A 15,750-nucleotide genomic window follows, 5' to 3' on the forward strand; every position below is an offset into this window, starting at 1 on the left:
AAAAATATTTAAATACTATAAACCTGGAATTCTGCACCCTGGAAAAAAAAATTTCTAGTCAAAATTTGTCCCTTCACAGACCTCTTTTATAAGAGGGAATTGAAGGTTTACCAATGCAGCAACCAACTGAAAAAGAATATCTGCATGACATCTAAGATAAGAAGGTACAAAACTCAAAATTTTAAAATCTTTCAGCCTAGCATTGGCTCTTTCAACATGAATACGGCACTTAGCAATTGACTTGGTTGCCTTAGCTTCACTTTCAGTGAATCTTCCATTATTTAAAAAAGGGGGAATATTTACAGAGACGCCAACTGGGACAATATTTTCAATAAGGAATCCCTTGTCTGCTAAAATCAAGTCCCCTGCCTCTAAGTGCTTTAAAAACCGTGAGCTGTCAACAATTTCTTTGTCTGATATTGACCCGGGAAAAAGAGGACTAACATAAGTAATGACTGCATTAGGTGCAACACCAACTAAAACCTTAAACGAATTCATCCCCCTATAACTGGAATAAGTTGCACTTTGCTGGCTCATTAGCCTTGGGGTTGCAACCTCAATATCAGTGCAGTCAATGACAATTCTGCAAGAAGCAAAACCTGAAAATGAAGATGGTGTACAAGTGCTATTCTTGTGCCGTGAGGGAATAGTTGTCATAACATCTCTAAATAATATTTCGTGTAAAACGTATAAAAAAGTAATTTCAATATTGGTAATCGTAGCCACACTGCAATAAAATAATTGAGCTAGGTGCAAATTGGTGTAGTTTTGTCTCACTTTCATTAAGGTTATAAATATCTGATCTTCAAAAGAAATCGAAGTAACTGTCCAACCATAAAAATAACGAATTGATTCTTTAAACCTTAAGGCATAACTAACTACAATATCGAAAACCTCTTTTGTAGGGAGTCCAGTCTCCATTCTTATTACCTCGGGGCTCAAGGTAGAGACACTGTAATGAGTTCGATGATAATTCTCTCTCTTTTTGCAGCTTTCTAATACCCGTGATTTACTTTCTAGTTCTGCTTGAAGAACAATCTCTGTGACAGAGGGTCTTTCCTTAATTTTGTTGCATTCATTTTCTTTTTCCTTATAGTTCTCTACCATCTCTGCGATTGTTTCTTGTTCGTTTGAATCGCATGTCTTTACCTTCTTGCTTTTCTTTGCCTTTGAGTAATCATCGGGTAGAAACAGAGAAGTCGCGTTTCTCTTAAAAATCTCCGGTCCGTTTTCTTTGATACCGTCTCGAAAGTGGAAGCTACAAACTCGTGAATGCTTGCCTGGAAATCTGTCAGCTCGTCTATAAAATTAATAACTTGTTTTAGTATGAAATAAAGCGAAACCCCGACGCTACAATCTCTTAGTTTGAACGTTCTGGTCCGCGATATCTCTGAGCGCGGAATTGTGCGATTAATAAAGAATAACTTACCTTAAGAGTTTAATCCACCGCTTGTAATCTTCTACTTTCTTTGTACTACTTGGGAATCCAAAAAACCTGCAAGTATGGCTCTCTGAAGCGTGATTGCAGTCAGGAGCAAAGCACTGAACCATGTTTTCCTCGAAGTTTCGTTACGGCAACTTTTAGACGTCAATTATTGCTTCAGTCTTTCAAGCGATTTTATTTTTTTTTCAAAACTATTTAAACAGTATGTCCCAATTAAACTAATTCAAGTCTTTTTCTTTGGTAAAGACGATTGTTTTAGCAATTAAATAGAGCTGAAGTCTTCACAACAAAGCAGTCACGCTAATGGCGCCTGGCATGAAGGAGTTGTTTAGAACAGCATTTTTTAGCTCCATGGCAACGTGACGTCACACTTGACTACTCTATAACCGAGGAACAAGGATATTGTAGAACCATCGATACTTTTGACCCCATAACGTGTTCTAGTTCCAAGAAGATAGTCCAACTACCATCATCGTACATTGAAGTACAACCACTGGCCCAACCTCCAGCTGAGTTTTTTGCCCCAGAAATTGCCGTACAGTTAACTTCTGCAATTCAAGAAAGTGATTATGAAAACGACTGGCTAAGAAATACTAAAGAACTCCTCTCTAAGGAAGAACTTGATAAAGATGACTCAGTTTCCTGGGCTGCATACCTCGCAACACAATCAACGATGCCATGTTACGAACCTGCCATCATTTCACTTCTACCCATGTTTCTGGAAAATGCCCATTCACTGGCAATGATTGCGCATTCTATGAAAGTGATCAAATCTGCTGTAGAACATGTTAACCCTACCCAAATTAAAGTTATTGCTTTAGATCAACCTCTCTTTGCTCTGGCCAAACAAATTCAGTGGACGATTGGTCATGAATACAATGAAGATAAATTTGTTTTCATGTTTGGCGGGCTCCACATAGAAATGTCAGCCTTCAAGGTGCTTGGCAAGTGGTTGACTGGCAGTGGTTGGACACAAGCTCTTTGCAATGCTGGAGTTGCTACGCAAGGTGTTGCGGATTCTTTCATAGCGGTAAAACATCTCACCCGCACTCGACATGCACATCCAGTAACCGCAGCAAGTCTTTATATTCTTATGATCAAAGGATACAACGCCTTTACTGCCAATATTACAGGGAATGAAGTAGCTAAGCCAATGGAGGAGTGGAAAGAGGAAATGTCAAAGAAGATCCCACAATTGTCTTTACCTCGTGACGTCATTTAGGGAAGCCAACTTTGCATCCTACATCAAGGCGATAAAGGAGCTTTTACCTTGGATTTTTGCATTGGACCATCTTAACTACGCTCGGTGGCTTTCTGTGCATTATCGTGACATGTCTGAACTTGCGATTAAGCATCCAGATGTGCATCAACAGTTTACAAACGGCTCTTTCGTGGTGCACAAGACAAAGAAGGTATTTTCATGAATAGTCCTAGACCATGCACACGAGCAAGTCAACGCTGTGGTGAAAGGTGAAGGTGGCGCAGTGGGACTTACAGAAAGCCCTGCAGCTCTCAGAAGATGAATGGTAGCAGGCCCGGAGGTTGCAAGAATGGTGGAAGAGTTTGAGGGCAACATATTCACAGCTGAAGACCAGCGACACCATGAGCAAAAGCCAGGTGTGCAAAGTGCATTTGCTAAAGATGTTGGAAATTTGGTGGCAGCTTTTGAGGAGTTTGGAAGCCCTTTTTCAGAAGAAGGTGAAGAGCTAATGGCAATCCATACAAAGGACGTGATGAATGCTGCCGTTAAGACCGTGCGAGATGTGAAGAAAATCGGTGAACAACAATTCGAAACCTTTGTGAAAGAACGATTTATTAACCGAAAGAAGCCGATTACTGACCCTTTAAAAAAGAACAACCTCCCAACCTTTAGCACCCAGTCCAAGAAGGTTATTTTGAAAGACAAAGCGAAAGTAAAAGAATTGAAGGAGGACTGCGCTTTGTTTTCTAGGCTATATATTGCCTGTTAAAGTCGTGATGGAAATCTGGAAGAATTCTTTGCATTTGAGAACCAGCCTTGGCCTCTACCACTCGCACAAATTGGAAAGATCAGAGCAGGGCAGAAAGCAGATTTGGTCAAATGTCTTCGCAATGCAACAGTACAGACTATGGAAAAGCCAACCGTTGATGCCGTCATTCTTGATGGGGCCGTTATAGTCCAAATGCTACCACCGAAGACAGCGCTTACATTTGAGGAATACTTCAATACTGTGTTTGCCCCTTATATCCTGAAACAGCTTGAGATGGCAAGCAGAGTTGACGTCGTATGGGATGACTATCGACAGAATTCTTTGAAAAGTTCAACACGAGAAAAAAGAGGCTCTGGACAACGGCAAAAGGTTCTTTCATCAACATTGATACCTATTGATTGGAAAGGATTTCTTCGGGTGGACAACAGCAAAGATGAGCTTTTTAAACTTCTTGCAAGCAAGGTAAGAGATATTGTTATGACAAAAATGTTATGATGGAATAAAACTTGTCTTGATGATAACAAATTATAATATTCCACATACTTTTAAGGTGGTTTCACTGGCAATTCCTTATGGCAAGGAAAACTATACGACACATGGCCAAAATGTACTGACATCATCTAATAGAATGGATTTAGACAACCTTGCACCCTGTACCCACGAAGAGGCCGACACTCACTTGATGCTTCATGCAATGGATGCATGTGTTTGTGGCCATCATCAAATAAAGATCAGAAGTAGTGATACGGATGTGGTCGCGTTGGCCATTTCAGTTGCTCACACCATTAAGGCAAATGAGCTGTGGATCGCATACGGTTCTGGAAAGACACTTGCATATTTACCTGTGCACTCCATAGCAGAAACATTAGGACAAGAGAAATTTTCAGCATTACCCATGTTTCATCCATAACAGGATGCGATACAGTGTCATTTTTCTATGGGCGTGGAAAGAAAACGGCGTGGGATGTGTGGAACGTTTTCCCTGAACTAACGCCAGTGCTCAGAGCTCTGTCTGCAACACCTAATGACATCGATAATGATTTGTTAATGGCTACGATCGAGCGGTTTGTGATCCTTTTATATGACCGAATAATCAGTCTTAGTAGTGTCAACAAGCAGAGGCAAGAATTATTCTCCAAGAAGTCAAAAAGCCTTGAATACATTCCTCCAAGTCAAGAGAGCCATATACCAAGGAGCATATGTGTGGGGCCAAACTCTAGTGACGCAGCCAGTGGTTCCATCTCCTTGTGATTGGGTTTGGAAGCAAGACGAGGAACACTCTTGGGTACCGTACTGGACATCTCTTCCACAAGCAAAGGATACTTGTTACGAACTTATCAAATGCGGATGTAAGCTTGGATGTGGTGGACGGTGCAAATGTTCAAAGGCTAATTTGGCATGCACAGGTCTGTGTAATTGTGGTGGAAACTGCGCCTAAGACCTCATTTTTCGGCAATGAACATAATCATTTTCAATCTTATTCTGATTGTTATTAAGTTATACTATTTTTCTTATTTTTCTTTATTTGTCTCAAGTTATATCTGGCTCAATCTGGCTTAGTTTTCATAACCCTAATCTTCTATTCTCACTTGGAAACCATTCTTCTCATTTCTTAGTAGCTTTTTGCCTTTTTTCGACAAATATTTTTCTTACTTTTATTCGTCTCGAAGTATTAATTGTAATAAGAATACGAATATTCTTGTATATTTTCTTCTAAACCACTGTCCTGCCTCGATTAGTCTTAACTATTTATAGGGCAGTGGTGATTAACTTCTTCTTTGACTGTAATATATTTTTTCGCAATAAATAAACTGTATTTCAGATAACGAGGAGGAACTCGAACTGGAGTACGTTAAGGTTGCTGAAAAAATGGAGAATGAAGTCACGGCCAAAAAGCGACCACCAAAAAAAATCAAGAATTGCTCTGGAGATTGATGAACAAAATAAAGGTCACCAAAACCAAAACGAAATAACAAAGAAAACAAACAATACCCCACTACAACAGAAGCAGGGAAACACGAAATAGGAACTAAAAAATAAAAAGAACGCTGAGATACATAGAGGCGGGAAAAACGCAAGCAGCTATTTTCTTCAAGGAATGGTATACGGGTTAAGCAACAGAAGTTGATGTCATCACCCATGACAGCAGCCTTCCACTGTATCGAACCGACATTCACAATTTCACACTAACAACTATGAAACTCCAGTACTTCCATCTAACACTCATGTACATGCATCTAATACCTATGTACATCCATCTAACACTCCAGCACTTAGCCCATCTAATACTCATGCACATCCATCTAACACTCCAGTACTTAGTCCATCTAACACTGCAGTACTTCAATCTAACATTAATCATCCATAAGGACAAAACTTAAATGATGCCTATCTGCACCAGACCAAAGATAAAAGACGGCAAACAAATATCCTTATTTATTGACTCATCTCAAATCAAGCAAACTGAATGCCATAAACTACTGGGTCTACACATCTACAAACATCTAACCTGGAAAGACCACATCAGTCACATTATCGGTAAAATCAACAGCAGACTGGCAATCCTGCGAAGAATTAAACCCTTTCTACCTCACTTTGCGCGCATGATGTTTTACAACTACATGATACAACCCATTATAGATTACGGTCTTATAATATATAGTACGTGCACAAAAGACGATGTCTTATAATATATAGTACGTGCGCAAAAGACGATCTTAAACGTATTCACAAATTACAAAAGAAAGTAGGTCGTACAATACTCGTCATTCATAAAACTCGGGTAATCAGCTCTATTGAACTCTTTAAAAAACTTGAACCTACTAACAGCCACACTAATGTATAAATGTCAAAACAATCTGGCTCCGAAATACATCAGCAACAACTACACAAGTAATAATGAAAGACAACTAGACAAACTACCAAGTCCCAACTTACGATTCCTCTTTACAAGACGAACAGTAGGCAAAAAACTTTCCACTACAGATCTGTCAAAATATGGAACAGTTTACCCAAAGAAACAAAAGAAAGCGCCACAATAGAGCATTTTAAAAAACATTTTATTAACTATAATTTTTAAGAAATTTATTATCAACCTTTTTATCTAGACAAATAATTATATTATACATATATATAACTTCTTATTTGTATATATATATTTTTAAACTAGTTTTATCCTTCTCTTTTTATATTTACATCTTTATAACATTCTTTATATTGTATATATGTAAATCTTTTATAATCCTGAGGGCCACCTGAAAATTATCAGTCATGGTTAAGGTGCAAACCCTGACAAATAAAGTTGTTGCTGTTGTTGTTGTTATTATTATTATTATTATTATTATTATTATTATTATTATTATTATTATTATTATTATTATTATTATTATTATTATTATTATTATTATAACACTCCTGGACTTCCATATTGCGCTCCAGCACTTCCGTCGAACACTCCAGTACTTCCAGTAAGTGCATCCACCGTCACTGAAGGAATATCTCTTGGGGACAATGGTCACTTTTTACGATCCCCATACGACTTGGATGCGGAATACATTTCAACATCCGAGGAGATTGAAGCTGAACCAGTGGTCGAAAGAGTCGTTCCTTGTTCACACTGCTCTGAAATGGTGAACGAGCTCAAAGAAGAAATTGCAGCTCTATAGAGAAGGCAATTACCATGTAAGTCCCCCCTTGTACAGTTATCTTTGTATTTCTCGTTGCTTTGCACAGGATTGTGTAACTGGCGGCAAGGCGCTCAGCTATGAATCAGATTGCAAGTGGTTTTGACAAAAGAATTTATTGAAAAATTCACACAACTTTACAATACTCGAAAAAAAACGGGAACGAGATTACAGGATATCTCTAATGAAAACAAGAAAAATATTTATAATGAGATAAAATAAATTTGTAGCTTATCTAAATAGCTAAAAGTTATGAATAAAATACAGTTTTGCTAGATATAAATAGAAACGGAAATACGTAAATTACGTCACAGGTAATTTGAATATTGCATACTGATTAGCAGTGTTTACAATACGCGAGTGAAAATTACTAGGTTGCAAAGTTTAATGTACAAGTCGGTAAACCGTTTAAAATGAACTAAACCAATGGAAAAAGCAATAGGAAAAATTGACTAGAGGTTAACTATGGCTTTAGGTAAGTATTTTAACCTTTGTTTATGACCAACTAAGAATTACACGGTTTACTGAACACGCGGGTCGCGACAATGACCTTGAGTGTAGAGTTTAAGTAGCGAACAAATTAAAGGTTGGAAAGAAAAGGTCTTTTATCCCGCAGTTAAGGCTATTTATCGTAGTAAAAAGGTTAAACAAGCGAGTAAGGCGGTAGCGATCCTATAGTAAACGTTTTAAAGAGTTTAAAAGACAAGATACACTCAGCGTGATTACTAAATTACTACTGCGTGAATAACTTTGTACTAAATTACGCGCTAATGCGACTAGAATTACAACAACATGAAACGAATGCTTAACAAATATATAAATAATCTAAGCTATAAAATATAACGACTAGTTAACGATATTAACATAGATTTGTCCTAAATCTATCCTAGGTATAAGTGTAAAAGGCTTCAAAGATTCATACCTTTACATCGTAGAGAATTCCTTGTCTTGATATGTGCAACGTCTTCAAGAACTTTTACTACACTGATTTAAGCTTAGTTTGGGCCTACTTTTATGGGAAAACCTGCATTCTTAAGACCTTACACATCCTACGCAATGTTGCACGCCCTAGGCGCAAACAGGATGTCCCAAACACGAACTTACGTAAACAAGCGCCAAACCTAGGCATGACTCACTGTAATGTAATTACGCACGGAAATTATTTCTTGCTTACGCATTTTCCACGCAAACAGTTAACTAAAGAATTACATTCCTATGTGTACACGAGGCATTCCTAATTAAAAATATAGATTTATGACTAAATAATTACTGTCCAAAATAGTGTCTTTTGACTCTGTCACACTTGCCCCTCCTTTTTGTTTGCTTCGTCCTCGAGCAAATTCAGGAACAATGATACGCAGGTGGACTCGTCAGTGCTGAAGTGCGGATCTTGGAAGATTATAGAGGTTGCTGTGTTGGCCTGCCGTTGTCCTTGTGGAACGTCGGAGTACAGGTGCAGCCAGTTCTTCCTCAGACGCATCATCACTATCATCATCATCATCAGGTTCAGCTGGTTCTGTCATTGGTTGAAAGGCGATTGTCATTCCTCCAATGTCATCTTCTTCATCTGATGATTCTGGTGATGCAGTACATGTTTGTCTAGACCTGTCAGCTTGCCTGTGTCGTCCTCGTATCTCCAGCATTGGTCTTGGACACACTTGCATTTCTCCTTGACTAACAACTTTATCTCCTCCATGTCCATCAGCTCTTTCAACGACATATGTATTGTTGTCTCTTCGTTCAACGATTTTGTACACTTGGTTGTCCCATTTATCTTGAATCTTGTTTCTTCCTCTGACTTTACGGTTGCGAAGGAGTACTCGCTCTCCAACTTGTAGTGGTTCGGCCAGTGCTCTGCCCTTCTGGTCATGGATCTCCTTTCTGACGGTAGCAGCTTCCTTCAAGTTTTGTGTCACAGTGGTATAAGCTTCTCGTAGACGAGTCTGGTGCTTGGTAATCCATTGCTGGTTGTCTACTGTCACTTGTCTGTCATCATCAGGAAGTAGAATGTCCAAAGGTAGCTTTGCATCTCTACCAAACATCAGGTAGAAGGGTGAGTATCTAGTCGTTGCATGTGGCGTAGCATTATAGGCGTAACATAACTCTTTCAGGTGTTCAGGCCACCTTCTTTTCTTTTCTGCTGGTAGAGTTCTTAGAAGCTCATGTAGTGTACGGTTGAATCTTTCGCACTGCCCATTTCCTTGAGGATGATAGGGGGTTGTCCTTGACTTCTTAATTCCATACACTGCACACAACTCCTTGACTAGTTCTGCCTCAAATGACTTGCCTTGGTCAGAGTGTATTCTTTGGGGGATTCCATACACAAGGAACCATTCTTTAATCAGGGTCTTGACTACGGTTGTAGCTTTCTGATCACGGGTAGGTACAGCAATTGTAAACTTTGTGAACACATCTGTTAACACGAGGACATTTTCTCTTCCATCTGTTGCAGGCTCAAGCAAGGTAAAATCCATCGCTAGCACTTCCAATGGCCTAGTAGCTAGTAGGCTGCCCATCGGCGTCTTGACTGGAAGGTAGGATCCTTTGGCAATGACACATCTTTCACAATTTGAGATCCATTGCTTCACATCTCCTTGCATACCGGGCCACCAACATCTTTTCCTCAAGAGCTGTTCTGTCCTGTCTTGTCCTTGATGTCCACATTGATCGTGCGCACCCTTCAGTACTTGTGATTTCATTGATGTGGGGAGTAGCAGTAACCGAAGCTCACTTCCCTGTCCGACTCCTGTACGGCGGTAGAGAACTCCATGGCTTTCCTCAATCCTGTTCCAGTGACTAAGCAACTTCCTTGTATCCCTTGTCTCTTGTTGGCTTTGCCTTTTACTTGGCCGACGTCCAAGGTTTCGGTAGTGGAGGAGACGACTGATACATGGGTCCTCCTGCTGTAGTCGTTGGATCTCTGTGAGAGGTATGGTTGGGAATGAGGTTGCTTGCTCCTCCAGTGCACTTGTCTCTGTGTTGCTTATGAACGCTGCTGATACCATCAAGTGTTGACGTACTTCTTCTGGTAGGTCTGTAGTATTGGTAGAGTAGGCTAGTGTACTTCTTACTTCAACTGTGGTTGGTTCCTCATCTCGGTTGATGCGACTTAGAGCATCTGCATTCTGGTTGTGACGTCCAGGGCGGTACTTGATCGTGAAGTTGAAGTTTGCTAATTCTGCAGCCCACCTCTGCTCCACAGCTTTCAGCTTACTCTTTGACTGTAGGTATGTCAGCGGGTTGTTGTCTGTGTAGACGACAAACTTCGATCCCAGCAGGTACTCCCTGAACTTCTCACATACAGCCCACTTCAAGGCTAGTAGTTCCAGCTTCCTCGATGAGTAGTTCTCCATGTTTCGCTCTCCACCTCTCAGGCCTCGGCTGGCATAAGCGATCACTTTGACTCTTCCGTCCTGTTCTTGGGACAGCACGGCTCCCAATCCTTCGTTGGACGCATCCGTCTCTAGGATGAAGGGCTTGGTGTAGTCCGGGTATGCCAGTACTGGTGCTGAGGTTAGTAGATTCTTTAACTTGTTGAAGCTCTTGTGGCACTCTTCTGTCCACAGTACTCCAATCTGCTTCCGGGTGGTCTTGTTACTTCCTCCGCTCCCGAGCTCAGCAACTAACTTGTGCAGCGGACCTGCCACTTGAGCGAACTTGGGGACAAATCTTCTGTAGTAAGACGCGAAACCAAGGAATGATCGCACATCGCGCACTGTCTGGGGAACTGGCCACTCATTAACTGCCTTTGTCTTTTCAGGGTCTGTCTCGACACCGTCAGCAGAGACCACGTGCCCCAGGTAGGACACCCGATCTCTGAAGAGTTGACACTTGGTTGGTTCAACCTTTAATCCATGATGCTTCAGCTTACTGAATACCGTTTCCAACCGCTCAAGATGTTCTTCAATGGTGGATGAGAAGACTATGATGTCGTCCAGGTAGACCATCAGGGTGCGAAGTATGTCCTCTCGGAAGACTCCTTGCATCAACCTTTGGAAGGTCGCTGGGGCATTCTGTAGTCCAAACGGCATCCGAGTGTACTGAAACAAACCCATGGGCGTTGTGAACGCAGTCTTGTGCTGATCATCAGGATGGACTTCAACTTGATTGTAGGCTGATGCCAGATCTATGGTGGAAAAGTACTTTGCGCCACGCAGTGCCTCCAGTGATTCCTCTATCCTTGGTAGGGGGTACTGATCACGCTTGGTTTTCTGGTTCAGCTTCCGGTAGTCGACGCACATCCTCAAGGCTCCAGACTTCTTTCGTACAAGCACTATTGGGGAGGCATAGTTACTCTCACTTGGACATATCACTCCTTTTTCTAGCAAGTCTTGTAGATGCTGTTGCACCTCCTGGTATTGGTTTGGAGGAATCCTTCTGTAACGCTCTGTGACAGGCACATCATCGTCTGTGTAGATGCGATGATATGTTGTCTTTGTACAGCCAAGGTCCTCCTTACATGAAGCGAACACCTCTTCATTTCTTTCGAACATCTGGAGAGCTTTCTCCCTCTGAAGTTCCGTTCCGGGGAAATGTTCCAGGGTAATCCCGTGAGGGGGTGTCTGTATCCTTTGCCAACGTACTTTGCCCACAGCTTCCCGTTGGGGTGGCATCTGAGGGTCAGCACTAAGGTTACAGCACACTGTCACCATGTTATTCTCGTGTAGGAACTCCAACTGCTCTCCTCTCTTGACCATCTCTCCCTCTCGCACAATTCCAATCCGCGTCCTCGGCTTTAGCCATATGTCCTTTGCCGTCTGGTTGGCAACTCTGACATAGTAACACGTCTTGGTAGTATCCACGAGAGTACTGGCCACGGTGAGGTTTCCTTCTACTGGTACACCAAGGGGTTCGATCACAGCATCAGTGCCCCATGATGGGCCTGTGACCAAGACATCAGATTCCGTGAAAGCAGGGACCCAGACTTTGTCTGAGCCGGCTACTTTCACGAACCCAGTTTTACGTTTACTCTTCTTCTCTTCATCTTGCAGGATCTGTTGGTATTGGGGCACCTGCCCAAGAACGTTGGTTCCCAGTAGGCCAGGTACCCTCCTCTGCATTACTGTAGTGGCTGCTGTGTCCTTCGTGATGAAGATGCCGCACCCAGGGACCACCACTCCTCCGATCTCTACTGTAGCGACGATATATCCAATGTAAGGGATGTCCAAACCGTTAGCTCCTCGCAGCTGCAGTAATCTTGTTTCAGGGTGTAGGTCTCCTAGGGTTGGCTGTAGCTTTTCCCTGTAGAACGACTCGGTGATGAGGGTAACCATGGAGCCCGTATCCACTAAGCTTTTCACAGGTACTCCGCCAATCCTCGCCACCACTGTGGGACTTGTCCCGACAAACTTTTCGTTCTGAAAAAGAGAATTAGAGCCACTACAGTTCCTCTCCACGGCGTGGCTCACTGCCGTGGAGAGCTGGAGTTTGACTCCTTCTGTGGTGCTGCTGGTGCCTTGTCTTTCAGGGGCTTTGGGCAGTTCGGCCGAAGATGTCCAAGCTCGTGGCAGTTGTAACATCTCCTCGGACCACGTGGGGGACTTCGTGGTGGTGATGGGCTTGCTAACTTCATGGTAAGTTGGGTTAGCAGCTTCTGCTGCCCATCCAGCAATTTTTGTTGCTGCATGAGCCTCTCCACCAGGGCCTTCTGTCCTGCTGTAAGCTCTTGGATGGCATTTACTTGGTTGCTCTCCACCAACACCTCCTTGGCCGCTGCATGGCGATGTGCTCCTCTATCTGTGTCTTCCGAGCTACGATAGGCCTCTTGCCTCACCTCGTTGAAGGTCTTCTCGGGATGTTCTCTGATATAGCGCTTGAGATCCCTGCGCAACAGGTTGTCACGCAAGTTCTCAACGAATGTGTCTCTGAGGTTCTGGTCCTTGTTTTCCAGGGCTCCTACGTGTACTCTGGTTATGTGCTCCGCCATCGACATCAGGGCATGGGCAAAGTCCTGGATGGGCTCCCTGTCACCTTGTTTTCTGGCGAAAAACCTCTGGAGAAGCTGGGTCTTGGTGAGCTTCTCTCCGAAGACGTCTCTCAGAATCCTGAAGAAACCCTCCGGGTCTGTCCAGTCATCCGCAGGCCTTAGTCGAACTTCATCTCGAGCCGCTCCTTCTAAGCTATGGTACAGGAAATCCACCGCCTCTTGAGAAGTTAACTTCTGGGCAGCCACAGACCTCTGTGCATCCGCTATCCAGTCTTCAAGCACCTTGTCGTCTCTGCCACCAGCATACTTTCTCAGCTTCTTCTCCCTTGGCACTGTCACTTGTACCACTGGTGCAGGAACAGGTTGGGCAGGGGGTCCTCCTTCAGCCTGCATGCCATCCAGCTGTGCCTTGAGTGCAGCCAATTGCTCTGTGAGTGCAGCCACAGCTTCTTCCGCCATGATTTCAATCTCGTTCCCGTTGGTAAATAATCAGTAACTACTAATGTCAACTTTCTTGCAATCCCACTTCTGACACCAAAAATGTAACTGGCGGCAAGGCGCTCAGCTATGAATCAGATTGCAAGTGGTTTTGACAAAAGAATTTATTGAAAAATTCACACAACTTTACAATACTCGAAAAAAAACGGGAACGAGATTACAGGATATCTCTAATGAAAACAAGAAAAATATTTATAATGAGATAAAATAAATTTGTAGCTTATCTAAATAGCTAAAAGTTATGAATAAAATACAGTTTTGCTAGATATAAATAGAAACGGAAATACGTAAATTACGTCACAGGTAATTTGAATATTGCATACTGATTAGCAGTGTTTACAATACGCGAGTGAAAATTACTAGGTTGCAAAGTTTAATGTACAAGTCGGTAAACCGTTTAAAATGAACTAAACCAATGGAAAAAGCAATAGGAAAAATTGACTAGAGGTTAACTATGGCTTTAGGTAAGTATTTTAACCTTTGTTTATGACCAACTAAGAATTACACGGTTTACTGAACACGCGGTCGCGACAATGACCTTGAGTGTAGAGTTTAAGTAGCGAACAAATTAAAGGTTGGAAAGAAAAGGTCTTTTATCCCGCAGTTAAGGCTATTTATCGTAGTAAAAAGGTTAAACAAGCGAGTAAGGCGGTAGCGATCCTATAGTAAACGTTTTAAAGAGTTTAAAAGACAAGATACACTCAGCGTGATTACTAAATTACTACTGCGTGAATAACTTTGTACTAAATTACGCGCTAATGCGACTAGAATTACAACAACATGAAACGAATGCTTAACAAATATATAAATAATCTAAGCTATAAAATATAACGACTAGTTAACGATATTAACATAGATTTGTCCTAAATCTATCCTAGGTATAAGTGTAAAAGGCTTCAAAGATTCATACCTTTACATCGTAGAGAATTCCTTGTCTTGATATGTGCAACGTCTTCAAGAACTTTTACTACACTGATTTAAGCTTAGTTTGGGCCTACTTTTATGGGAAAACCTGCATTCTTAAGACCTTACACATCCTACGCAATGTTGCACGCCCTAGGCGCAAACAGGATGTCCCAAACACGAACTTACGTAAACAAGCGCCAAACCTAGGCATGACTCACTGTAATGTAATTACGTACGGAAATTATTTCTTGCTTACGCATTTTCCACGCAAACAGTTAACTAAAGAATTACATTCCTATGTGTACACGAGGCATTCCTAATTAAAAATATAGATTTATGACTAAATAATTACTGTCCAAAATAGTGTCTTTTGACTCTGTCACAATTGCATGTACTCGTGTACAGTGTGCACGCCATTCAATTAAAGTCGCGCTTACAAGTTCGCCAACTGAATTACAAACTAAGATAGCGATAACATGATCATTTTCCTACAAGGAAAAGGGGAATTAAAAGATCCACGAAATCAATTAGTGGAGGGAGAGGACTAGATGTGTTTGTAAGTTTTAAAGACAAGTGGGAGCCCTCGAACAATGAGCAAAGTGACTGTGAAGAGAGATTTTAAGTGACAGAGAGTAATCATAAAGACTATAATCTGAAACTGATCAAACATCTTTAGTTCTATTCGTTTTTGCACTTGTAATATTTTTTCAAGTCAAGAACTGAAATGACTGCAGTTGTTTAATCATGTTTCGTGTATATTTAAGTGCATAAAAAATAAGGATCTTTTGAACGCTGCAATTTTATTATACTGTCTCATTTAGTTCATTAAAATTAATTAAATACAGTTGGGTTGTTTCGTGATATGAAATGTCTATAGTGAAAAGGGATATTTATTAAATGACTTCAGTGATATCAAATTTGTCATGCAAACCAGTATTCACTGAATTATCATACTAATACATTATAGATGTGGAGACAAATACAAGCACAGAGCAAAATTCCAATACATCGTCTTACCCGCGTACTCGACCTTATAGCACCTCATCTACTTATCGGCAGTTTCAGCCATCTTGGTTGTTAAAACAGCCTTGGCTTCACTACAGTCGCCCCTCTGACGGTGCATTCTGTCGTGCTTGTGCAATGTTTGCTCTCAAGCGAGTGGGAGCACATGTTCTTGGTCGCTTTGTGACTAAGCCTTTCAGACAGTAGAATAAAATGTTGGCGAAGATGAATTTCCATGCTACGCAAAATTACCATTTAACTTCTATGGAAAAAATGAGTGAATTTTTAGCTCGTTACGAAAAACCATCTCTCACAGTTAAC

At 41.4% G+C, this 15,750-nt stretch overlaps 1 protein-coding gene across 1 annotated transcript; it reads right to left on the bottom strand.

Moving 5' to 3' along the window:
- Window positions 1-54: 54 nt before the first annotated feature.
- On the bottom strand, window positions 55-1,551 carry LOC116294782 (uncharacterized). The gene is made up of 2 exons (XM_089031873.1): window positions 1,430-1,551; window positions 55-1,300 (listed from the first exon to the last, which is right to left on the bottom strand). Exons 1-2 carry the CDS (start codon window positions 1,549-1,551, stop codon window positions 55-57), a joined length of 1,368 nt encoding a protein of 455 aa, XP_088887999.1.
- Between the last annotated feature and the right edge of the window lie 14,199 nt (window positions 1,552-15,750).

Source organism: Actinia tenebrosa, unplaced genomic scaffold (genome assembly GCF_029948245.1).
Source record: "Actinia tenebrosa isolate PJP-AT-01 unplaced genomic scaffold, QUT_ActTen_1.0 PGA_scaffold17__23_contigs__length_9995812, whole genome shotgun sequence".
Classification (NCBI taxonomy): domain Eukaryota; kingdom Metazoa; phylum Cnidaria; class Anthozoa; order Actiniaria; family Actiniidae; genus Actinia; species Actinia tenebrosa.